Here is a 24,066-nt window from a genome sequence, read left to right on the forward strand (position 1 = left end):
CACCTACCTCCAGAAGGCAGCATAGATGGCAAGCAGGGTGAGCAGCGCCATGCAGGACACAGCACAGCCAATCACGAGGGGGACCGAGGGGGAGCCCGCCAGCTCCAGGCTCTGAGAGAGATGAGCAGACATTGAGATGGGTCACTGGGAGAGGGCAGCTGCAGGGGTGACTTTGGCCTCCCCACTCCTTGTCTGGTGCAGAGGCACCTGTTCCTTCATCACAGCCACGCACAGTGGGGGACTCACCATTGTCCTCATGCGTACACAGAGCAGACCTTGTCATATACGTAGAGGCATACTTATGCTCAGTTTCCTATACTCTTGCACACATAATCAGACGCATATATGTGTGTACACACACACGACTGCCTACCACCACACACCCCCAGGCATGTGTCATCACTGTGAGCATCATCCCAGTGGCACAGACATCCATGTGTAATCCCAGAAGTACAACTGCTCAGACACACATGCAGGATCACCCAGGTCCCTGCTGACACTGTCATAGATGGCCGCTGGCAGCCCAGGTGCCTCCTCCCTGCCCAGCCCAGGCCCCCTCCTACTCACCAGGTCCTTGGGTGGCTGGGCCAGCACAGCAAAGGTGGACAGGTGCTGGCACTGGCAGCGGGTGTGGGCTGCCTGGGTCTCCAGGGTCTGGCAGCTTTCGGTGTCCCAGTCCCCCGAGCTGGCATCTCTTGGGTGGGGGGAGAGGTGGAGTGAACCCTAGCCCAACTTTGAGGCCCCCCCCAATGGTGGCCACTGCCCAAAGACAGGTGAATCCAGGGCAAAGCCACATCCAAGAGGCAGGCACTTGGGAGCCCCAGGATTCATCCTTGATCTCTTAGGCCAAGGACGGTATCAAGGAACCTTCTGGCCTTCCAGATAGAAGATCCCCTCCTGAGAAAAGGTCCTAGGGCTGCATTCTTCCCCACACAGAGCCCCTGCTCAACTCACGCTCTGGTGTAGTCCCAGCTGGCACAGTGGGGATCCGTGGTACCCTGGGAGCAGAAGGCATGAGTGCAGTATGGGGTAGTGAGCTCACCACCTTGATCACCATTCATCCTGCCACAGCAGGCCCCAAACAGGTCAGAGGGGTCAGCCTGCCATTGGGCACATCACCTCCCCAGCAGATAGGCCTTTGGCCACTCATGTTGGGGTATGCCCAGGGTCCCTGCCTGGGCCCCTACTCACATTGATGATATAGGAGAGCTCCACTGTGATGAGGGGCTCAGCTGGTGGCTGGGTGGGGGGCCGCACAGTCACTGTCATCACCCGAGATGTGACGGCCAGCGGGGGCCTGGGGACAGGTCTGAAGTCAGCTCCTGCCAGCGGGTGCCCAGACCCAGTCAGGAACCCCAAAGATGCTCTGGGTGGGGGGCAGGGGACTAGGGTCCAAGTCCGGGGGTGGAGGGCCTAGAGCTCAATGGGGCCCAGAACTTTGGGTGAGGTCTAGAGCTCAGTCCAACATCCCCTGGACCCCAGTGAAGCCCCTGGAAGCTGCATGGACATCTTTGAGAAGCACCTGTGTCCAGAGCCAGGCAAGGGGTCCCTGAGGCTGCAGCTGGATCTCTCTGTGGCCAGCACAGGGTCAGTCCTCCTTCTCTCACCTGGAATTCCCCAGACCCTCAGCAGTCCCAACCACCCCTCCCAGGGACTCACCTGGGGGGTGGCAGGATGAGGCCAAGGGTGCGGTAGAGCACAGCACCAATCACAAAGTAGGAGGAGGAATCGTCAGGGTCTGCCGGGAGGAGGCGCTGGTGGGAGTAGCCTGGGCCAGGGGGCACCGTTCCTGGGCCCCTCCCCCTGCCGGGGCTGCTTGCTGCCCCAGTGGCAGCTGGCTTCCCTGGGGAGGAAAGACTGAGCACCTCCTTGGGCAGGAAGAGGCGGTCCTCCGAGTGCCGCACCCAGTCCTTCATGCCCCGGCGGCCCCGCATGGGGAACGTGATGTCACTGGACACGGCTGAGACAGGCTCTCGCTGAATGCTGATCACTGCAGGGGGTTGGGGGGCGGGGGCAGACCATACCAGAGACAGATGAACAGGAGACAGACACAGGAGAGAGAGATGTGGGGGAGACAGACACCAGGAAGGCAGATGCAGACACCAAGGTTAGTACCAAACCAGAGGAGGGGGAACATGTACACAGAGAAACACGACACAGAGGTGGAGGAGGGGAATAAACACGGAGAGAAAGACACAAATACAGGGTTACATGAGGGAAGGACAGAGCCTCAAGAAAGAGAGAGAGAGATTGGAAGAGACTTGGAAACCATCCCTCCCCAACAGGGGCCTGGGTTCTACCACATCCAGCACCCGCTCCCCACTGGCCTTCTGTACCCAAGTTGTCGGTGACAATCAAAGAGCTCTGAAAGGCCTTGAGAGCATCGCCCACCAGGTGAATGAAGTCCTCCACGACACGGAGCAGGTGCACAGAGCCAGGGGACACCTGGGGACAGAGAATGTATAAGGGTCCAAGATGGAGGTGAGTCATGTGGGAGGAAACCTAGAAGCCTAGCCCCTCACCTGCTGAGCATCATCCCACTTGTCCTTGTTCTCTGCGTCCACCATGAAGCTCACCACCTGGAAGAAGCGCTGGGGAGAGAGCAGTGACTGTCGGGGAGGTCCCAGCCCCAGGAACAGGAGTTTCCCCATCACAGTCACACTTGCCACCCCCAGCAGACTCTGTCATAGGGACCTGGACTCTCTTTCAGTCTGGGGCTTCTGCACCCTCAGCCCAACTTCCTCCCAGCAGGGCAGGAGGTACCTGCACATCATCAGCCGAGGGCACATAGGTGGCCCTCTTAAAGGTGTCAGTGACGTTCCTCAGAATGTCCACAGAGAAGAGCAGGTCCCCACTATAGTAGGTACGCCGGGCCAGCAGCTCCTGCAGACTGCGCACCACTTGTGACATGCCCTCACCCGCCAGCATGCGCTGCCCCTTGGCCAGGTGCTCCCGAAGCTGCAGGAGACAGGCAGGCCACCGTCACCAGAGTGTCAGAAGCTGAGACCAGCCCCTGGTTTACCCCACTCCAGTCTACCCACTGCTTGCACCCAGGAGGAAAGAGAGAGGGAAAAGGCAGATAGAGGTACTCGAAGGGGCTCATGGGGAGACAGAGTCCAAAAAAGAGACCCATAAAGAGAGAGAACCCCCAAAGATACTTAAAAAGGTTTGAAACAGAAATAGCTAGAGAAGAAAAGTGCTCAAGCGTACATATAAAAGATGATAAGCATGGTACAGAGACAGGACAGTCTCCTGTCCCAAAAAGGTTCTGCATTCTGGAGTGTAGTTCATTCATAATCAATCGGTCTCCTCCCCCTCCTCACGGGCCACATTTTCTGACAACATTTTTACCCCATGGCAGGCCCAAGCTGGGCACTGGGGATACAAAAACAAATTCGGGTTTGTCCCTGCCTTCAAGGAGCTCCCAGTCTAACAGGACACAGACATTTCAAAAAGCACTCATAACTCTTAATGACTGAGAAGCTCAGAGGACTGTAGAAACACAGAAGTAGGCACCAGAGGTAACAGAAAACATTTGAGAGTTAGACCCTGAGGTATAATATAAGTAGGCATTTGCCAGACAAGGAGAGGCACAGCCAGGCAGAAGTGGGCACAGCATATATATTCCAAAGTCCTTGGGCATGAGCGAGAATCAAGATCTCTCTACCCCAACCAGCACCTCAGGCAGATCTTGTGTCGCCCCAGCCCAGCAGGGCATACTCACTGATAGATACAGGTAGCGGTACTCATGGGAGATGCAGCGAGCAAAGCTAGGCAGCCCCCAGTATGCCACACCCTGGGCACTGAGGAGACAGCGGCGGCTGGCAGATCCTGCAGGGAACAAGACGGAGGGTTGGGTGTGGGGGCTGAGCTCTTGCCTACTTCATTCCACATCTCAGGATGAAGGATCGAAGAGCCCAGCCTTGCAGCTCAGAAGGGGGCAGCAAGAATGGTAAAATGAGGGCCTGAAGGGAGAGCCACCGCCCCTCACCTGAAGCATTGGGGGGACACTTGTTGTAGATGATCTCGCCAGCAGCCGCCTTCTTCCACGTCATCAGCATCACATACTCATCCCTGCACATCTCATGGAAGGCTGTGGGTACAGTGAAGAGGCTCAGCCAGGCCCACACGCCTGTCCCTCAAACCCCAGGGTGCTACGAGCAATACCTGGACACCTCTTCTCACTGCAGGGCTTCACCTCCTCTCCGGTGCCCTCGCAGGGGTAGCCCTGCGTGCCTGTGGCCTGGCACATGCGGAAGCGACGCTGCCAGCCTGTGTCACACGTCTTGGAGCACAGGCTCCACGAATTCCACGGCCCCCACTTGCCATCTGTGGCTATGGGAGAGGGGGGGCGTGAGTGGCCCCAGGTGCCCCCAGGGCCAGGACGGCCACCTGCCGCCCTTGAGCCGAGCACTCACCCGGGCACTCAAGGTTGCTGCACTCTCGGGTGTCAGTGAGGGCACCCGTACACGTGGCCCAGGCTGGGCCCGCCACGCTGCACTTCCGGCTGCGCTGCTGGGTCCCATTGGCACAGGACGTGGAGCACGGGCCCCAGGGACCCCATTCTAGCCACTGGCCTTCCACTGCATGGGGAGACACAAGCAGGGGTGGCTGTTGAGCGAGAGGTGTCAGGACTGGCAGGGCCAGAGCACTGCAAGGAGATAGCACAGCCGGCTAAACACTGAGACTTGAGCCAGGCCAGACCCACTGGGGAGGGGTGAGTGAAGAGGGGCTGGAGTGAGCAGGTGGTGCCTGGGTCAGGGCCTGCCTGCCTGTCACCAGCTCCAGGAACACAGGACACCTCTCCACTCAGCACTGAGGCCCAGGTTCTCTTCTGGCTAGGGAAATGGGCCCCAGGGTCACCTTCTGATGGATTTTTGCCTACACTTAAGCCCAGCTTTGTGTCCCATCACCACCCAGATGGCCATGAGCACTGAAGTGCCATGAACAACTAGAGTAGCTCAGGGCTTAGGGGAAGGGGCACTAGAAAGCAGCCCCACTTTGATGGGGTCATAGTGTGCCAACTCCAACTTAGCTGGGCCAGTCACCTCCCACTCTGGCAGTCTCCCCATGCTTGGTCAAAGTTCATGGGGCCCCCAGGGACAGGGCACTCGACCTGACTTACTCCTCCAAGTCTCCCGACCCCCCACCCGGCTGGGCAGCGCCCGCTTGGAAGCCTATGGGCGCTACTGACCCGGGCAGGCGGCCATACTGCAGAGCTTAGTCTGCAGTTCAGGACCCTCGCAGGCCTTGCCGCCGTGCTGGGGGGGCACGCAGGTCCGCATCCGGCTCCGGGACCCCCGCCCGCAGCTGCGGGAGCACAGGCTCCAGGACCCCCACTCCTCCCACACGCCGTGCACTGCAAGGAAGCACGTGGCCGGTGGCTGGGCCGCACCCCGGCCCCGCCCACTGCCCATCCACCCACCAATCAGGAGCTCCAGCAGTTCTGCGACCACTCCTCATTGGTTCTGCCCTGGACCCCAGGACTCCACCCTTTGGATGGATGTGAACGACATGGGTTTCTAGTCCCAACCCACACAAAATACCTCCTGTGGATACCCAGACAGAGAGACTGGGATCAACCCAGAAGGAAAGCTAGGGGTCCTCCTCTCCTGGGAGCACAGGAATGCCCAGGAAAGGACTCCAGATTTACCCTCACCCTTATCCCTCCCCGCTCCTCCCCATCCCCAGACCACGAGCAAGAAGCCAACATGGCAAGCCTGGTGCAAGAGAAGGGCCCCAAGCACACGGACACACAAATAGACACGAACCTCTACATGGACACTGACACAAAGAGCTCACACTCCGGAACACGGCTTGGCCCCAGCCCTTTGCAAGCTCCTGCCACAGCCCCGTGTACCAAGACTCCTTCCCAAGTAGCTCCACTTTAATTCCACAGCCAGGAACTAGCGTGGCCTAGGCACCACTGCACCCCCTCAGGGCGTGAGGAGCGGGACTGGCAGAACCTGCCCTGCCCCTCATGCCGGACCCCCTGTCCCAGGCAAGCGCATGCACATTCACAACTCCATGCTGAACTGAGGAAGGCGTCAGGGTCTAGAGGAGGCTCCCTGGGGAATGGGATGGGGAGTCAGAGGAGGGAGGGGATGGTCAGAGGAGGTTTCATTTTTTTTTTTTAAGTGGCATTTGTCTTAGATCTCGAAGGACGGGCTGAATTTTGATGGCCCAGGTGGAGATGCCGGAGATAGGATGAGAGTAAGGAAATCCAGGGAGGTAGGAAAATAGAGGGGTGTTGGCGTGGCCAGAATGTAGGAAACATGGAGGCTGGGAACGTAAAAAGATAAGCTTGATTGCCAGGCCCTCAGCATCTGGGGAGTGATGTGCCCAGAACCAGCCCACTGGTGTAGGCCTCGGTCTGATTCGTCTGTGTCCCCAATGCCCTGGGTGGGGCCGGGCACGGTGTGGGGGACAGTCAAGTTTGCTGAATGAAAGGAGGCAACCAACCACCTTTGGAAGCTTAACCTGCCCGTGTCCCAGGCAGGACCGGAGCCTGCAGGGGGACAGGGCAGGGAGGACGGGCATACCTGGGCAAGTGGCTGAATTGTTGCAGGGCCGGATCTCCCGCAGGGGCCCGCTGCACAGGGTCCCATAGGGGGAGGACACACAGGAGCGGGTCCGCACCTGCAGACCCTGCCCACACGTCAGGGAACACACGCTCCACGGGGACCACTCCTCAGCCGCCGGGTCTCCTACAAGAAAGGGACAGCGTCGGCGGCAGGGGGCACCTCCCAAGCACTTAGTCTCATAGGAATCTTCCTACCTTGACCCCAAGTGACAGACCCTTCAGGAGGCAACCCAGCCCTGCCCACAGGCCTCGTGTGGCAGAGAGAACGCAACGGAGCTCCAGGACATAGACACAGATGGGCACACGCCAAGCACACATGCCACCAGACGCCACACAGTCGGGCCCCCGCCACAGAGGAAGGGAGGCGGGCCCGAGTTACCTGTCTGTGCCAGGTATACCCCAGGTTCATCTGCAGACCTTGGCCACTGGGTTTTCACCTTTGGCTCCTCTTCAGGCTCCTCACCTGGAACACGGAGGTGGTGGCAGGGGCTCAGCCAAGGACAGCTCTGTCCTGCCAGAGTGGCGCAGAGAGGGCAGCCTTGCTCGCCCTCGGCCTGAGGGTCTGAAACCAACTGCAGGCGATGCTGAGATAGCATCTCGTCCTGCCCCCTGCCCCCCACCACCATTTTACAGATAAGGAAATTGAGGCTCAGAAGGCCACACAGGACTCGCCCACAGCCTCACAGCCATCTTTTCCTCCTCTTGCCTCGGCCAGACTAGGAGAGACTGGAGAGGAGTGGCCGCTCACAGTGCTGAGCTCTGGGAGGCTGCTGTGCCACACCTACCTCCTTTAATCTCCTCCTAGAAAGTAGAGACCACCATCTCCGCTTAAAGATGAGAAACTGAGGACTAAGGAGAGGAAGTAACTTGTCCAAGACCACACAGCTTGGTGAGTCTGAAGCTCGGGCTCTTTCGCCTCACAGAGTTGACTCCTGGGGCTGACAAACAGCCAAGCCAGGCAGCTGCGACCACTTGCTAAGCCTGCCTTCAGGACACAATTCATGCCAAGCCAGGGGTTGGGTCTTAGGCCTAAATTTGGCTCCCCAAGCAGCACTGGACTATGACCTGGAAGGGCAGGTCAGAATGCCATTCCTCTGAGACTCAAAGGCTTAGGGCAGGTGCCTACATCCCCCTGACCCTCTTCCCCACAATCCCTGTGCCCAGGAGAGCAGCAGGTGCTCCAGGAAGCTGCTGCTGCCTCAGCCTCACTGGGCTGAGGCAGCTCTTGGCTGCCCTGATGTATGTGTCTGCTCTAGGCCTTGGAAGCACCACCAGTGCTGGAGGAGGGGCTGGGAGCTCCCATTCTCCAAAGCCAGCCCCTTCTGCTCAGACATGAGCTCATCCAGGCCCTCTCCCACAGGCTGGGTAGCAGGGATGGGGGCAGCCATGAGTGTAGAAGGGAAAGACCCAGCCCATGAAGAGGCTGCTGGGCAGATGGGACTGGAATAGCATTTAGGGACAGAGTTCAGCCCATGCTGTCTCCAGACTAGAAAGTACTCCTCTCCCCCACCCCTAGGCCCTCTCCTATTTCTGAAAAACAGATCAGCACGGAACAGGCACTCTGCTCAAAGGAACCCAAGACGGCTGTACTCTTTCTGGCCCCTGGCGCCCAGTCTGGGCTCTGCACTGGAGAGAAAGCTCTTCCTGACCAGACAGGAAGAGTGGCCACGCTGAGGAAACCCGCTGTCCAACTGCCACTTAGCCCAGCTTCTAGTCTCATCAATTCCGGGGCTCTTCCCTCCACTTCAGCCACCAGTCCCAGGGCCCGCTCTACATCATCCCCAGAACTTCTCCACTATCTCTGAAACCTAGACCCCCAGGACATCTTCGGAGTCAGGCAACCCTGGATCCCAACTGGGGCGTGGGCAGTGACCAGCTGTGTGACCTTGGGCAATTGTCTTTGCTTCTCTGACCCTATTTTTACCTCTATGAAACAATACTCGAATATCCCCTATCTGAAGGGCTGACGCAAGGGCTCCCGACGGTAGGCCATGAAGCCCTTTGCACCCTGCTCAGCACGTGACAAATGCTCAGAAGGCAGAAACTACCTGATTTGTTTTTACCTTATCCCTTCCCCTCACAACCTCCATCCCTCCTGCACCCTCACGTGCTACCCTCCAGCCATCTCCCTCTGAAAGCATTTTCAATCCCTCCTGGCCTCACTTTGGGCCCTGCCTCCATCAGGACCACCAAGAAGGTGCTGGTGCCATGCCTGCCAGCTCCTGAATCTGCTCACCCAGCCCTTCCACCACACCCGCTCAGCCAGTCCCCCACCCTGGATCCTTGTGACAAGCCGCCTTCTCCACGCCCACCCCCAGGCTGCTGAAGAAATCTACAGCTGTGCCAACTGGCACCACGACAGATTCAGGGCTGCACATCCGCTGGGTGCCCGGGCTTCTCAGCAGCCCTTCTCGGCTCCCTTCTCAGCCCTTCCCCATTCCCCACCTCGGCTGGCTGCGCCAGACCTTGACCTCTATCAAGCCCATCTCTATCCACTCTCTCTCTGCAACAACTTCTATACAGAAAAAGCAGAAGCTATGACATGGGAGCCCCCAAATTCTTGTCCACCTCTCCAGCTCCTAACTTTCCTGCCCTTCTCCTTGAAAAGGCCAGCCCCTCAACCTAGTCCTCATGCCACTCCCAGTCCTTTCAGATTCCATCCATTATCCATTCTACATCAGTATTCTCTCTCCTCATCATAGCCCATTAATGTGCCCAGGCCTCCTCCATTATGGGGGAGCCCTTCTTTGACCTTCCTTCTTCCTCTGGCTGGACCTGAGACTTGTTCTGATTTTCTTCACCATCAGTGAATGGTCCACAGCTGGCACTCCAGTTTCTCACCTGCCACTCACATCCTGACTCAAATGTCACCTCGCCTGGTAATCCACTGCAGTCTGGCTTCTGACCATATCTTTCTACTTAAACCGTTCTTGACAAAGTCACCAATGCCCTCCTTGCTGCTAAATCCTATGGACAATTTTGCAGGCCTCGTCTCACTCGACCCCTGGGCAGCATTTGGCCATGTTGACACTTCCTGCCTTGAAACACTTCCTAACTCTCTTGCTTTCCTCCTGCCTCTCTGGCTCCTTGGACCCAGTTTCCCTGACTGGTCTATCTTCCTGTTGCTTTAGCCACCCAAGGCTTTGTCTTCCAGTTTTCACTGTACACTTTGCACCCCTCCCCCAGGCTTAATTTATCCCCTACGAACGGCTGCTCCCAAGTCATTATCCCCAGAGACCCCCACCCTTTCACTCCTATCCAGCCTCCTGTCTCCTACACAGGTCTCGTGATGGGGGGGCCCTCAAACTTATCTCCTCTCAAACATCTACCTGCTTGTTTCCCACGTTCTTCACCAGGAAACTCCTACTTGACCTTCAAAACCCACCGCAAATGACCTCTTGTCTGTGAAGCCTTCCTTACCCTCCACTCCTCAGGCAGAACTGGCTGCCCTCTCTTCTGTGTGCCCTCTCATTACAGATGATTCCATCTTCTAGCTGTCTGAACTTCCCCCCACCCATGGGCCCTTCGAAGGAAGGCTGTGTGTGAGCTATCTCCCTGAGCACAGTGAACATCAGCACAGAATCTGGCCCAACAAAATAGCAACAAACACCAGTGAACTCACAGCTCCTAGATTCTCCACCCCACCTCACCCCAAGGGGGCCACTGGAAACGATCATTTATAATCTTGAGTATCAGCTCTGCCCAGCGGCCCTCCAGCCATTTATTAATGAACCTGAAACCATTTATTAATAAACATTCTAGAGGTGTCTTTGAACTGTTGCAAATCCAGCCTCGAATGCCCTCATCCAGTCCCGTTTTGGTGTCTTGACCATCATCATGTCTGTGACACCCCTCCCACACACACCAGCCTGGCGTCCAATAAGCCCATCAAACAGGGACATGCGACAGACCAGCCTGACTTGCCTGTCACGGACTCACACTGCTTCCCGTGGTCTCCGTGTCCTCTAGAAATCGCTCACCAGCCATTTGAGAGACAGCCCCACAACATAACCAGAGGTGATGTTGGTGGTTTCCAGAATCCACCCTGACTGAAAATCAGAACAAGTCTCAGGTCCAGCTTGAGTCCCTCTCCCAGCCTCCTGGGCTGGGCTAGAGAGGGGAAGGAATAAGCCAAGCCCAAGGCCACACAGCTGGGGCCTGCACTGACTGCCCTCCCCTCTTCCCTCGCCCCCCTCCCTCAGAGGAATGGCCAGCAATTTATTTCCCCTACATGTCAAAACCAGTTCTCCCCGAAGAGGGAAGAAGACAGATAAGACCAGAGGCTCATCTACTCAAACAAATGCTTATTCGGCATCTACCATGTGCAGGCCCTAGCCGGCTCAGGGCCCAGAACAAGGGGAATCTAAGAGGAAGCTGAGCCAAGAGGACAAGGAGGGGTCCAAGAAGGGGGTGTGAGTGCCCCCAAGTGTCCTACTGAATGAGCTCGAGGGCTTGTTGAACCAGGGGCTCTGATGCTCACAGGCCTACAATCTATTGGTTTGCCTACCTGGCTGCCAGGTGTGGACACAGACAGACCTGCAGACCTGCTGTCTGAGACAGGCCTTCCCACTCAAACCTCGATGACCTCTGAACGGTTTTGTTTTGTTTTGAATAAGGTAACATTTACTACAAAGATGCTATGTGCCAGTCACCATGCACTCCACATCACCTCATTTCATCCTCGTTAGGACAGGTTCTCCCATTTACTAGTGAGGAACGAGGCTCCGAGTTCTCACACTGGAGAGAGGCTGATGGAGATTCAAACCCAGGCCTGCCTGACTCCAGAAGTCATGCTCTTTCTGCTGAACTCCAATGGCTCTGACAAAATGCAACTGAACTTGGACTCAACTCAACTCCTCAGATATGCTTTTCCTAACTCCCATGGGACCACCGAGTTACTCCCTCGCCCCGCCAAAACCCCTCAGACCTGCTTCTATGATCCCATTTCCACATTGCTTTCTAATTGTTCCTTTGCACATCTACTCCCTCTCACGCCAGGGGAGCCTGATTCTCCTCTGTGGCCTCCAAAGTGGTTGTCTGAGAGCCAGCCTCCAGACACACATACGCACACACCCCGCTGAGGAACTTGCAGTGGCTTCCCCACGCTACAGCCACAGTGTCAACCTCTGAGCCTGGCGTGCTCTGGCCCCTGCTGGCCTGTGCAGTCCTGTTCTCCCCTCCCCACCAGGCAGCCGAGCACACTGCGCACTATGTGGAGAGTGGGAAGGACACAGATTCGGGAGCCAGGCAGATGTAGGTTTGATTCACGACACTGCCACAGTCTTGCTGTGTGCCCTTGGGCAAGTCGCCTCACCTCTCTGAGCTTAAAAATCTTCAACTCAAAATAAAGATGACACTTCTTAGCACAGATTCATTGTAAGAATTAAAGGAAATGAGATATGGACCTCCTGGAGCACAATGAGCTCTCAATGAAAAGGAGCTGCCATCCCTTCTTGTTTTCCCTTGAATGTACAGATGCTTTCATCCCTCCACACATCTACTAATAATGGTGTTTCCTCCCCCTTGGAATGCCCTTCGATCTGCCACATCAATCTGCCAAAATCGTCTACATGTCAAATGCCACCTCTTCCAGGAAGCCTTCTTAGGCTGACCTCACAGGGGTTTGAGTATACTGGTCCCTTCTTCTGTGGCTTAGACCCCAGGCTGCCTTCTGGGCCCATCCCTCTTGTAAGAACCTAAGGGAGGGTCTCAATCTCCCTTGCCTCTTTTGCACAGAGGGCCTATCTCTGAGCAGCTAGACACAAGACAAGCATTCAGCAAACATGGGGCAGACATCCCTGAGGGCTCCTCCACCCAACCACACAGGGGCAACTCTTGTCTCATCCCTGGCACTGGCAGAAAGAGTGGACACAGGCTCTCTGCCATTTGAGCAGGTCTGCAGACCCTGCTCCCCAAACTCCACACGGTCCAGCCCCCTCAGCCTCCTTTGTTGAGAACGTGTTAAAAATAACCACGATAATCATCACTTCAGTGTGATTTACAAAGCAGTCCTCCCTCCCCAGGCTCTCTGCATCCTCCCTGAGGCTGGCCCCAGAGCCCTGAGTAGACACCAACTGGTCCCCTTGACACATGGCCCTCCAGCACCAGAAGTGCTTCTTGTACCCTAAGGGGCATCAGAACCCCAGGAGTGCAAGGGCAGAGGGAAGTGGCTTATGAAAATTCTCTGCAACTGAGATCCAGTGCAAGTGGGTATCCCTGAGATCAGAAACCCTGCCAGACCGCCAGTCCCCCTCCGATGACTTCCTTCCCAAGCCGCCAATCTATTTGCTCAGCCTCCCAACAGAGTGGCTGGGTCCCTGCCACCACCCCCACACGGCCAGGAGCTCCTCGAGAGCAAGGACCACGTCTGACTCACCCTGCCTCCCGCACGAGACCCAATTTCTTACTGTCTTACTTAAAGCCTTCAGCCAACAGGGTAAGGTCCCAGTGTTTGATGACGATACTCAGAGCCTTGGCCCCATCTCCCACCACTGTCCAGTAACTGGGCTACTGTCCAGTAACACCAGTCTGCTATATCTCCCTGTAACCGGCACATTCACACCTCCGTGCCCTTGCACAGGCTGTTTGCTCTACCTCGAAAGCCCTTCCTCCTCCAGCGTTTCCTAAAGCGTGTAGTGGGAGATGACTTGGGGTGGCTCACAGACGTGTCGTTAAACAACACTGGATCACAGACAGAGGAAGTCATCCCCTTTTCATGTCTCTTTTAATTAGGGTGGCTATTTGCCAATCTGCCTGGGAAAGTCCAGGTTGCACCTGTCACTCTGATGTAATTAATAGTACTCCTCTCTCCCCCCTTTATAACCTCAAAAATGTCCTGGTTTCGATGATGAATTATATGGCCACCTTACTTTTAATCCTTCCAAATGCTTGAAAGATAAAGTTTCTGTACGTTCGAGATTTTAATACCTCCCCAGCATGTGCTGATTTCTCTAACAAATTGAGAGGAGGGACAAGTATCTTGCTAGAATTTAATGTCGTTTTGTTTTCATTGTGGCTGTTTCCTTGATTATCTTCTATTTCAGATAAATGATACACTTTTTCCATTTATGAAACAAATTTCTTTTCAATATAATAAATTTAAAAAGTAATTCAATTTAAGGAAAACTTACAGGCTACTGAATTCCTATTCACTCCTCAAAACCCAACTCAGAATCACCTTCTTTAGACTGCCTGCTCACATCTTTGTGGTTTAATCCCTTACTCTTCCTCCTCCCTTGACATCAGCACATGTACATTATACCTATTACGCTACATTATGGCAACACACAACTAGCTATTAGAGAGTGACCATGTGCCAGGCACTGTGCTAAGTACTCTTACTTAATCCTCACCATTATTCTGTGGAATAGCTCTCCCATCCCCATGTCACAGGTGAGGAAGTGGAGGTAAAGAAACTTGCCCACGGTCACACAGCCAGTCAGTGGTGGGGTCAGAAATTAATTGAAGCTGGGGCTGGGTGACTTCAGCCTGTGGCCTTGACCACCACTATATACACTAGTGGTCACTTTCTCCCACCACAGAGCAGAAGGAGTGTCTGGTTCACCTGAGATCTCATTCCCTGAGTTGACCCAAGGCCCAGCACAAACTCCATTCTGAAAAAGACATGAAGACATGCCTGATGAATGAGCTGGGTCAGCCCCTGCTGAGATGTCTGGGGGAGTCTGTGCCCCACTCCCCATCCAGTGAGAGCACACAGAGATCCAGCTGGGCCAGAAGGACCTTCCAGGAAATGTACTGCATGTGCTGCTAGGTCTTCCCCAATCCTACCCAGAGAGAGGCCCTGCCTCCCTGATTCTGAGCCCTAAACAGACAGGTAGGGCTCCACTTCCTGCCACCAGACCAGGCTGGCCAAAAGAGGACAGCAGGGCCTGAGCGCTGAGAGGAGAAAGGCCAATCTAGGACTGAGCTGGGCAGGTCAGAGGCAGCTTCCCAGAGGAGACAGGGCTTCGAGCTCTGCTTAGAAGGATGTGGAAGTTCCGGATAACCAAGGCCAAGGGTCATTCCAGGTGAGGGAAACAGCCCAAGTAAAGGCAGGGAGCCCAGAAAGCAGGAGGTTCAAGGGCCAGTGAGGAGCCCCAGTTGAAAGGGAAGGAGAGAATTAGAAGGAAGGCTGAAAAGCAGGTGGCAGCTGAAGCCAGGGTGGGGCTGGAATGCTAAGCTGAGAAGTTCGGCCCATGATGGGGCGTCACTAGGGGCTGGATCAGGGAAGAAACACAGAGAACTGGGGGTTCTGAGGTCCCAATGGGCACCACCTTGTCCAAGTCACACAACAGTAATGGCAAAGCGGGGATTTTAAACCACTCTTGCCTCCCAGGCCCAAAACTCACAGGACCACAGGCTCACCTGGTGGCCAAAACTCAGGAATGGAACCTGGATGATGGGGAGGGTGGGCTAGCAGCAACCAGCCAAGGGTGGGACAGGGCCCCTCAGAGGAGGCAGGGAGTATGGCAGAGGAGGGAAGGGGATTGCAAGAGTGAAAGACATTTTCTCCCAGGTGTCAGTGTGCACCGCCATCCCCATCCTCACCGGCTGGTGCCTCTTCAAGATTAGAGGATCAGTGGGTAGGAACTACAGGCTGGTGAGCGGCTCCCAGGAGCTAGCTAGACTCTGAAGCTGGCACTACTTCTACGACCTATCTTCCTACTCTGGCCTCAACCAGCCTCCGTGCCAGTCCTCCACTGAGCTCCTTCCTGCCTGCCTTGCCTTTCTTCCTCTCCCCCTACTTAACAGATTGCGGCAGCAAGATGGCACAAATTTATGGCTCAACTCACCAAAAATAACAAGAGATCTATCAAAGGCAGTTTGCGTGAAATTAACAGGCGCCTGTACCCTCTTGTCAAATGCACGCAGCTCTGAGGCAGGCCCAGGCACTCCACTCTGCCACTGCCCACCAGTTCCCGGCCTTGTGGCTCTTCCAATATCAACCAGCCCCATCCCACCTGACCTTGCCATTGATCTCATTCTGGGTGTCCCATAGAAGGTGAGCACAGCTCCCTGCCTGGCAGAGGGGCCAGGGGGAGGGTCTCATTTTTCCTGTTCACCACCATCCCCACCAATCTTGTTCTCAGTCTGGCCGTTCCATGTGCCAGCCAGTTCTCTTACAGCTGGCTCAGTGGGGAGGAGGTGAAGAGAAGCATGGAGGTGAGGCCAAGGGCTTGGCAAAGGTGGTACTGCCACCAGACACAGAGTGCCTGATCCACTGATCCTCAGATATTCCCTGCCCCATGGAACAAACTGAGTCTTGCCCCAGAGAGGTTGGGTAGAAGGGAAGAGATGGCAGAGAGGAAGAATCTCTTGCCTGTCAGGGGAAAAGAAGGAGCTGTGCCAGCCCAGCTCTGGGCCCCAGTGTGCTGTGTGAGCCCACTTATGATGGCTGATGCCTGATCAACCCCTGCAGCTCCCCACAAGAGCCCTCCTGTAGGCAAGCCCATGGAGCAGCCTGGAAACATGCCAATCAGGACAAGAGGCGTGAATAGAGGTCAGGCTTCAGAACAGCTGGGAGCCAGGGTCCCTGCTCAGAAATGTCACCAGGCTTCATGTCCAAGGACCATCAGCATCCAGTCTCCATCTAGCCTCAGTTCCAGAGGCTGAGGATAGTAGGGACGATGGTACCCTTCCTGTTGCCGGTCCTCTCTGATCCTCAAAGACACCCCGGCTAACAACCAACTCCTGCTTCCGGCTTCAACCAAGCCCAGCTGGCTGCTCCTGGCTCTGTGCTCTACATGGCAGCCTGCCCAGATGGTGCCCGCCCAGAAGGGCAGAGCCTTACTCCATCCACTGAGGACCACTGGGCCGATGGACCACAAGAAAAGCCAGACTAGAGAACACACCCTCTGCTGAGCACAATGCGGGAGGCTCCCACAGAGTGACAGGCAGTGGTGGCCAGGCAGGAAGAGTCATAAACCTCCTGATATATGCCTGGCACTCTCCGCAGATGTTCGACAAAGAAACGAAATTCAATTTCTTCCTGCAGGCACTAAATCCCAGGCCAGCCTCTAGGGCCTGTAACCTGCTCACGGCCTAGCTGTCACTGGGACGGCTTCATCGACTGCTGTTAAGAGGCCAAGCTGGCCTACGGGAGAGGCCAGAGCAAGGCCACTAGGCACTTGCCGTGGTTGGGCATGATGCCAGATGTCTCATGGGGGAGGCTGAGAAGCCCCTCCCCCAAAGCACTGTCATAATATACACCCCCTCTAATTAATTCAGGGATATCTCCCCATTATACAGACATGAAACTGATGATAAAAAAAAAAGGGTGGGGGTATTAGTCAAAGGCAGTGCCCAACTCTGCCTGTCAAAGCAGGAATGGGGACAGATCATACTCCTCTAGTACTCCCAGCAGCCCTCACATGAGACCCTGTCTCCTTGTAACACTCTCGGTAGGATCTAGGTGCCTTTTCTGACTTACATTCCTGCACAATATCCTCGTAATGATCAGCCAGCACTTGTTATGCCAAAGGGGGAAACTGAGGCCCAGCAAGGGGAGGGAACTACCTGCTGGTACCAGAGCTGAGAACCAGGTCCCAGATCTGCCTCCCTCTCACCCACTCCCTGCCAGGCCTCCTGGCCAGTCCCTGGCCCAGCACTGTTCAGCAGGCATGCAGGATGCAGCTGAGGGGCTTGGGGCCTTGAAGCGGCAGGAAGGCAGGTTGGCAGAAAGGAGCTGGGGTGGGAGCAGGAGCAGGCAGGACTCAAGGGCTCGCAGAGCTTTTGCCCAGTCAGCAGGAAGCTCTAGCAGCTGGTGGCCTTGGTCCCAGAAAACACAGGCCCCGTGGGGGAAGACGGGATGGTGGGAGCTGAGCCAGCCCAGCCCTTCAAGGCAGCCTCAAAGCTCGGGCCTCTTCACCCAGGCACATTCTTCTGTACCTCTCTTTATCTTGACCCTGGGGTCACTGCCAAAAATCAGTGACCCATGTGGACAAGAACACGTCCTGCTCCCTGCCTACTCCAGCCTCCAGGAGAACTTGTCAACTCGCAGTGCCAGGGCCTGCTGTGGTCACTCCCAGCTTTGGGTCTTTGAACACATTGCTCCCTCTGCCTGGAATGCCCTCACCACTCCTTTGGCTTGGCTCACTTCCACTTGTCCTTAAGATCTCTGTTCCTGTATCACTTCCTTCAGGAAGCCTTCCCTGACTGCCCTATTAGGGGATCCCTTCCCTGTGTTTATCATGCTGCACCGTCTGATCAGTGCCCGCTTTCATCCACCCAGACTGCAAACTCTTCAAGAGGGAGGTCTGACCCCAATCTATTTTGATGACCCCAACATCTGGACAGGGGTGGACACAGAGGGGACGACCATACAAAGAGCCCCGAGATCTGCCAAGATGGGCGCCTGCAGGCACCATCAGCCCCCTGGACATACGCACCCCACTCGGGCCCTGCTCAGACTCACCATATCTCATCTCGGTTGTGAACAGGTCATTGCTGCTCCCCGAGTGCAAATCGGCCTCAGCAGGTGGGGCTGGGCCCCCAGGCACCAGGGCATTGGACAGGGTGTGGGCAGCAGGGAGACCTGGAGGTGTGGTGGTAGCAGGGCCAGTCCCCGCCTCCCCAGGGCAGCTGCAGCCTGGCTGGGCGAAGCCGCAGGCCTTGCCGGCAGCACGGCCACACTCTTCACTCCAGCGGCAGAGCACACCACAGGTGAATTGGCTGGAATTGTTGTTGTTGATGAGCAAGACCTCGACAAAGCGGAAGGCCAGGGCTGTGGGCGCCAGCAGGCGCCGGGCCTCCGAGGGCTCAGCTGACAGGCACAGCTGCACGAAGTTCTTGTCGAAATGCAGGAAGGTGAAGGGGCCTGAGCCTCCGCACAACTCCAACCCTGCTGCTGCCTCCTCCTCCTCCGGCCGCCCCACCTCCGACTCGGCCCGGGCCACTGCTTCCTCCGGGCTAGGCCGCAGACAAGTAAAGTTGACCAGGTAGTGGTCCAGGGGCAGCAGGCGGGGGGCAAAGTAGGTGCACACCTCCTCCTGGCGGTTGAAGCGCAGGTAGAGGGAGTACTTAGTGGGGTCGGGGTTCTCCAGGGTCCAGGAGCAGCCCGAGGCGATGGTAGGAAAGAGGTCCTGCAGCGAGAAGGCCCCGTAGAGCACACCCGAGGCCAGGGCAGAGCAGGCACTGGGGTCAGGGTCGAAGGCGGCGGCCAGGTGCAGGGACAGAATCACAGATAGTAAGAGGGGACAGGCTGGGGTCATCCTATGTCCCTTGCCCTGTGGAGAGAGACAGTGGTCAGTGGCACCAGGCACAGCCAGCCTGGGCTTTGTAACTAGCTGCAGGTACCGGAGCCTCCTGGTTAAGACCACCTGTGTGATCTGAGGCAAGGGTCTTGAGCTCTCTGAGCCTCAGTTTCCTTACCTGTAGAATGAAGGCACTTGGGAGAGTGCCTAGAATCCTGCAAGCCCTTAAGAAACACTCAGTGTCATTGTTACTATTATCCTCCGTCAGTCCCATCAACTACAAACATCTCAGCTTGACATCTGTACCCAGCCCCATCCCCACCGCCCAACTTGCATTCCCCAGAACTGTTGATCTCAGTCGCAGTGTGTCGTGATCAGCTGTGAGGCATGTCATGTGTAATCCAGCCGTAATCGTCAAAGTGGCGATGTTTGACAACGATTTTTTATAAATCAGAGCGATTCAAGGTTATTCCCAGAACAATGTCATTCTCACTCACTTGCTTTACTGAGTGGGAGAGAATAGGGAGGCGTTACCGCCAGTGTGCGAGGGACTGAGCACAATCTGAGCCATGCCCATGGGAGAGCATCGCAGGTACGAACGTCAAGAGTATCACTGTCGTGGATTTTGTGGTGGAAACAAGTGGGAAAGGCATCTGCAAAATGGGTGCAGTAATCCCCTTTGAATCCCTCTTCCACTCCAGCCATGAGGTTATCCTCCAAAGTCTGGCTGAGGGCCTGCTATCCCCACTGTGGCCACCATGCCATCTCTCTGCTCTTAGCTCCCACAGCCCCGGTGCGGGCGAGAGGGAAAGTCCACAACTCCCAGTCGTGACCTCTTGTCCCTTGCTATGTCCCCAGCACTGGCTAATTAATCTCATGAGTCTTAAAGCTCCTAAGAGTGAAGACCATAGTTCTCTAATTTCCACCTTCCCCCATAAAGTGCTGCCCTAAGTGGTGCTCCCAGCAGGTGTGAATGTCCTCCAGGAGTGGGAGGGCAAAAGAGCCTAAGCCCAGCCCTGACAGACACACTGAGCGGTCAGGCCAGAGTGGACAAGGGCTGGTGGACAGGGTACCTATAGGTACCTGACCACAGCCTGCCCAGTCTCCGCTCCAGCTGTCCAGAAAACAGAGCCTGGTTCCTGGGCTGGCTCAGCTCTACTTCCAGCCCCGCCCCCAAAGTGATGCACACTGCCTCCCGCCTCCATGCCCCCACAGCATAGCTCACAGTATTGGATGGGTCCCTAGAGCCTGGTTGTTCCACATTAGAGGAAAAAAGATGAGGCTCCAGGAGGGAAGGCAACCTGCTCAAGATCACACAAGAGTGGCCAAGCTGGGATTGTAGCCCAGGACCTGAGGCCCCAGAACAGGTTTCTCCCTCAACCACCGACAGCCTCTTGCTCCATCCCCTTCCTTGTTCAAGCTTCAGGCCCAATGGACAAGCCACTGGCTCTGAGAATTGAATCACAAACATAGGAAAATTCATAGGTTTGCCTAGATTTCCCCAAGACAAAGCTGCTCCCAGGGACAGATTTCCCTTGGCTGTTTAGGAGTCTAAATAGTGGCAGGAGGTAAGGGGAGGCAGTAATTAGAACTCCAAAATTCCAACCCCTGTGCAGCTCCCACATGCTACAACTCTGATGCAGGCCCAAGCCCTAACCACACACAAGCACTTACCCCTCCCCAGCCACAGGAGGTGGGAGGGATTGGGGAAGGCAACCTCAAGGCAGTCCAATATACTGGGGAGGGGCCTACCCTCCTCCAAAGACCCACCTGGAGTTATTCAGCAGAAGCCAGAACAGGTTATGGCTCCACTGTCTCCCCAGAGCTGAAAAAGAGACCAGATCCCTGGCCTTCCCCACTCCAGATCATGCCTATCCCAAACTGTTCTGCCTGCCCCGCTTGCTGCAGCATGAGCGAAACCAGTGGCTGATGATGAGTGACATTCAATCCCCCTGCTGCCCCCAATTATTTTTAAGCAGGCTGCAAAATTCAGGCCATGGCTGGGACTCAGCAGAGGGGAGGTGGGAGCTCATTATAACTGGCCTCGTCTCCCCCACTTAGAGCAGGCAGGGAATCTCCCCAAACATACACCAACACACGTGGGCTTGAACATTCCTATAACCTGCAGGCACGCACACAAAAGCATGTATGTACAGATGCATGTTTAGACAGATGATCACAGGCATTCTGTGTGTGAACAGATAAACATGCACATAGATGAGTATAGACCCCTGATGTATAAACTTACATGCACACAGGACTGCGCACACTCACATGTACAAGGGTGTAAAGAGCCAGACACTTGTTCACAAAGGCAGAAATGAAAATGTACTCTCTACTGTGAACTCACACAGATATTTGCTCTCTGAGGCTCAGCATATGACAGCTAAGTGTCCGGCAAGATCTGACCTGCTGCTCCTTCCTTTGTGTTCCTGAAGCTGGGGGCTCAGACTCCCCACCTCCTGGACCTCTGCTGCCCCCTACTCCATAGCCCTGACCCATCGAGAAGAAGTAGGTCCACAGCTTGGCTTCTCCAGAATTGATTCCCCTCTAAAACCTGCCCAAGCCCCTCCTCTCCTCAGTTTCCTTCAGATACCCCCTTCACACCAATTATGGAATTTCACCCTCACTGTTCCTGCTGTGACATAAGACCTTTTAGGGGTCCCCCTTTATATCGCTCCCCACCCGCTAAATAAGGCAAGAAACCCAATTCCAAGCTAGGTCACAGAAAGCCTTCCCTGGGAGGACACCTAGAAGAATCCTTGTCTCACAGGCAGCCTAAGCGGTTATTAGTCACGATTAACCTCCCTAAGCCTCAGTTTCCCACTCCGCGGAATGGAGACCATGATCCCTGCCCTCAGGATCGCATACCCCTCATTCAGCCTCCCACTTAGTTCCCAGCACAGAGTCCAACACAGGGAAAGGGCTTACAAGTTTCCCTTCCCCTCCTCCCTCCCTCTTCTCAGAACCTTACAAACTCTCCCCTCTTTCCTGCTGAGGTCAACCGCTGGCTCTGGGAATGTTCTTTGGGTTGAACCACAAGAGCATCTTTGCCATCTACAAGCCCAATGAGCCCACAAACCCTTCCATGTACAAAAGCTAGAGAGGAGAGGCATGGAGGTCAGCTCTGAGGAAGAACTTCCTGGGTCAGGAGGTTAATGGAGAAAATCAAAAGGCCTCCTCCCTCAGGACCTCACTGGGCTGAGATGGGTGAGTCGCTGGACACATCTGTCCAGCCTCCTCGGGGATACCTTCACCGCATGCCTGCTGCCTCCCAGCAAACCTGGGAATCCCACCCTCTGCTCAAGCACACTCAGGCCTCCTTCCTCCCAGACCCCCACAGGCACGCCCAGCCTCAGGCTTCCCTTCTGCACCAATGAGGGAATCAGAGGCACTCGCATTGGCTGGGAGGGCCAAGGCAGGATTGGGGGATGGGGGTGGGGGGTAACGTAACAACCGGGAAGGGCACCTCAGGCAACAGCTGGGTCTCCGGGGATCCCCGGGATCGACCCCTAACCGCCCTGCAGACTGGGAGCAGGGACGCTGGGGAGCCGGCAGCCTGGGCCGCGGGCAGGGGAGGGACGGTGAGTGGGGGAGGGGGCGCGGCGGTGCGCACATCCGTCGCGTTTATCCACCTGGCAGCTCCAATTCGCCAGCCCGTCACTCACCCTCCACCTCCCCGGCGCTCGCTGCGGGGCCGAGCCCAGGCCGACACGCGGGCGGGGATCCCCAGTCGGGGTCTCTGGGTCCCCTGCCCAAGCACCTGCCGGAGGTTAGGGTCCTCAAGGACCCCTCTCCCGAAGCTCTGGCACCCGGGAGGGTGCACACTCTTCATCTAGCCTTTGGAGCTGGTGGGCAGGACTGGGGGAGGGGGCGACGCCCCCCAAAGCCGTCACTCCCTCTCCGACAGATAGAATGGGTCGCTCCACCTCTCTCGCAAGGGTCTCTCTGTCCCAGAAGGAGGACGCCGGGGGCCTCCCGCACGCCTTAAGGAAAGAGATGAGGAGCAGCCCCCAGACCCCTGGGTCGGTGCAGCGTGGGCGGCGGGGGAGGGGGCGGTGACTCAGCCGCCCTCCGCCCGCCTCCCCGGAACTTTGCAGCAGCTGGAGCCACCGTTGCTACAGGAACCGAAAGCTTTTGTTCCCCAATGTCAGGGCTGCCAGGGCAAGAGGGAGGCTGGGAGGCTGCCACTCCCCGGTGGGACCCAGGCCCGGCCGCACTATCCAGAGGGCTTTCTGCCCAGCAGAACCCCACGGATTCGAGTCCTCTCCCTCTGACCCGCCTTTCACTAAGCCAGTCACGCCAAAACCAGGTTTTTCAAACTCTCGGGGCCCTGAGATGAGGTGGCCCCCTAACTCTGATCTGGAGCGCTAACGACCCTGGAAAGTTCCTGATGGTGTCTGTCCTCCTGGGAGAGGTGGAGGTGCCCCTGTGCCCCATGTGCTCCTCTGTGACTTATTTCCCACATGGGCCCCCCAACAGGCAGCCTATCTTTGGACAATTTGACTTGGGTTTCCTCTCGGTATTTATCCCACCTCCCAGCCTCTACAGCTGAATAAGGACCTCAGAGATCCTGGCTTTCACTGATGTTCCTCTGACCAGAAATGATCCCAGAGCAGTCCAGTGGGATGCTGAAGGATGGGTGAGGGAGGGGGGAAAACTAACAGTCACAGGCTCCCTGGACCTACTCTAAGGGGGCTGAGGTATTTTCTGGCTTTATATCTTGGGGGTTGTAGTGAAGTCTCAAGAACCTGTTCTGCTTTTCTCCTCCAGGATTAGAAATAGAGTGGATAGGGCCTGACCTTGGCCTTGAAGAGAAGAGCCTAACACATCTATCATGGTTGAGCATTATTAGGTGTCAGACACTCTATACGAACAATCTAATTTCATTCTCCCAGCCACTATATGAAGCAGTTATCACTGACCCATTTTATGGACAGCCAACTGAGGCTCAGAAAGCTTATGTAGCTTGCTCAGGTCACAGAGCTTTGAACCCATGTCATCTGACCAAAAGCTGAGTTCCTAACTACTTACTCAGCTCCATTACCTGGGGGTTGGGAGGGAGGAAAGAGGGCAGAGACCAGCCAGGACCTTACTTTAGGTTACAGAAATGCCTACCACACACCCCCCCAGGCTAGACCTATTCCTTTCTAAAGAGTGATGGAGGAGGGAAGCAGAAGAGGGAAGGAGAAGAAGAGAAGGCAAAGAAAGGAAGAGGAGAAAATCTTTCTGTCGATCGTGGTCCAAGGAAGTCCCTCCCTCAGGCTTCCACTACCACACTGATCCTCACCA

The 24,066-nt window shown here is 56.0% G+C and overlaps 1 protein-coding gene across 8 annotated transcripts in view; it reads right to left on the minus strand.

Moving 5' to 3' along the window:
- ADGRB2 (adhesion G protein-coupled receptor B2) overlaps window positions 1-24,066 on the minus strand; it is a 36,686-nt gene that overhangs the window by 10,681 nt on the left and 1,939 nt on the right. For 5 of the 8 annotated variants that reach the window (XM_039836875.1, XM_039836873.1, XM_039836876.1 and 2 more), the window contains exons 2-17: window positions 17,997-18,807; window positions 6,963-7,046; window positions 6,543-6,707; window positions 5,195-5,359; window positions 4,419-4,583; window positions 4,168-4,335; window positions 3,992-4,093; window positions 3,725-3,831; window positions 2,764-2,958; window positions 2,523-2,591; window positions 2,337-2,445; window positions 1,660-1,990; window positions 1,192-1,297; window positions 955-998; window positions 568-694; window positions 8-111 (exon numbers count right to left, since the gene is read on the minus strand). In XM_039836875.1, coding sequence (XP_039692809.1) covers window positions 8-111; window positions 568-694; window positions 955-998; window positions 1,192-1,297; window positions 1,660-1,990; window positions 2,337-2,445; window positions 2,523-2,591; window positions 2,764-2,958; window positions 3,725-3,831; window positions 3,992-4,093; window positions 4,168-4,335; window positions 4,419-4,583; window positions 5,195-5,359; window positions 6,543-6,707; window positions 6,963-7,046; window positions 17,997-18,792 — 2,837 coding nt within the window. In that variant the 5' untranslated portion in view covers window positions 18,793-18,807. Of the gene's footprint in view, window positions 1-7; window positions 112-567; window positions 695-954; window positions 999-1,191; window positions 1,298-1,659; window positions 1,991-2,336; window positions 2,446-2,522; window positions 2,592-2,763; window positions 2,959-3,724; window positions 3,832-3,991; window positions 4,094-4,167; window positions 4,336-4,418; window positions 4,584-5,194; window positions 5,360-6,542; window positions 6,708-6,962; window positions 7,047-17,996; window positions 18,808-24,066 lie in introns of those variants that run through there. The other 3 variants (XM_039836874.1, XM_039836879.1, XM_039836878.1) reach the window with 3 other exon arrangements.

This window comes from Pteropus medius, unplaced genomic scaffold (genome assembly GCF_902729225.1).
Source record: "Pteropus medius unplaced genomic scaffold, Ma_sr-lr_union100, whole genome shotgun sequence".
Classification (NCBI taxonomy): domain Eukaryota; kingdom Metazoa; phylum Chordata; class Mammalia; order Chiroptera; family Pteropodidae; genus Pteropus; species Pteropus medius.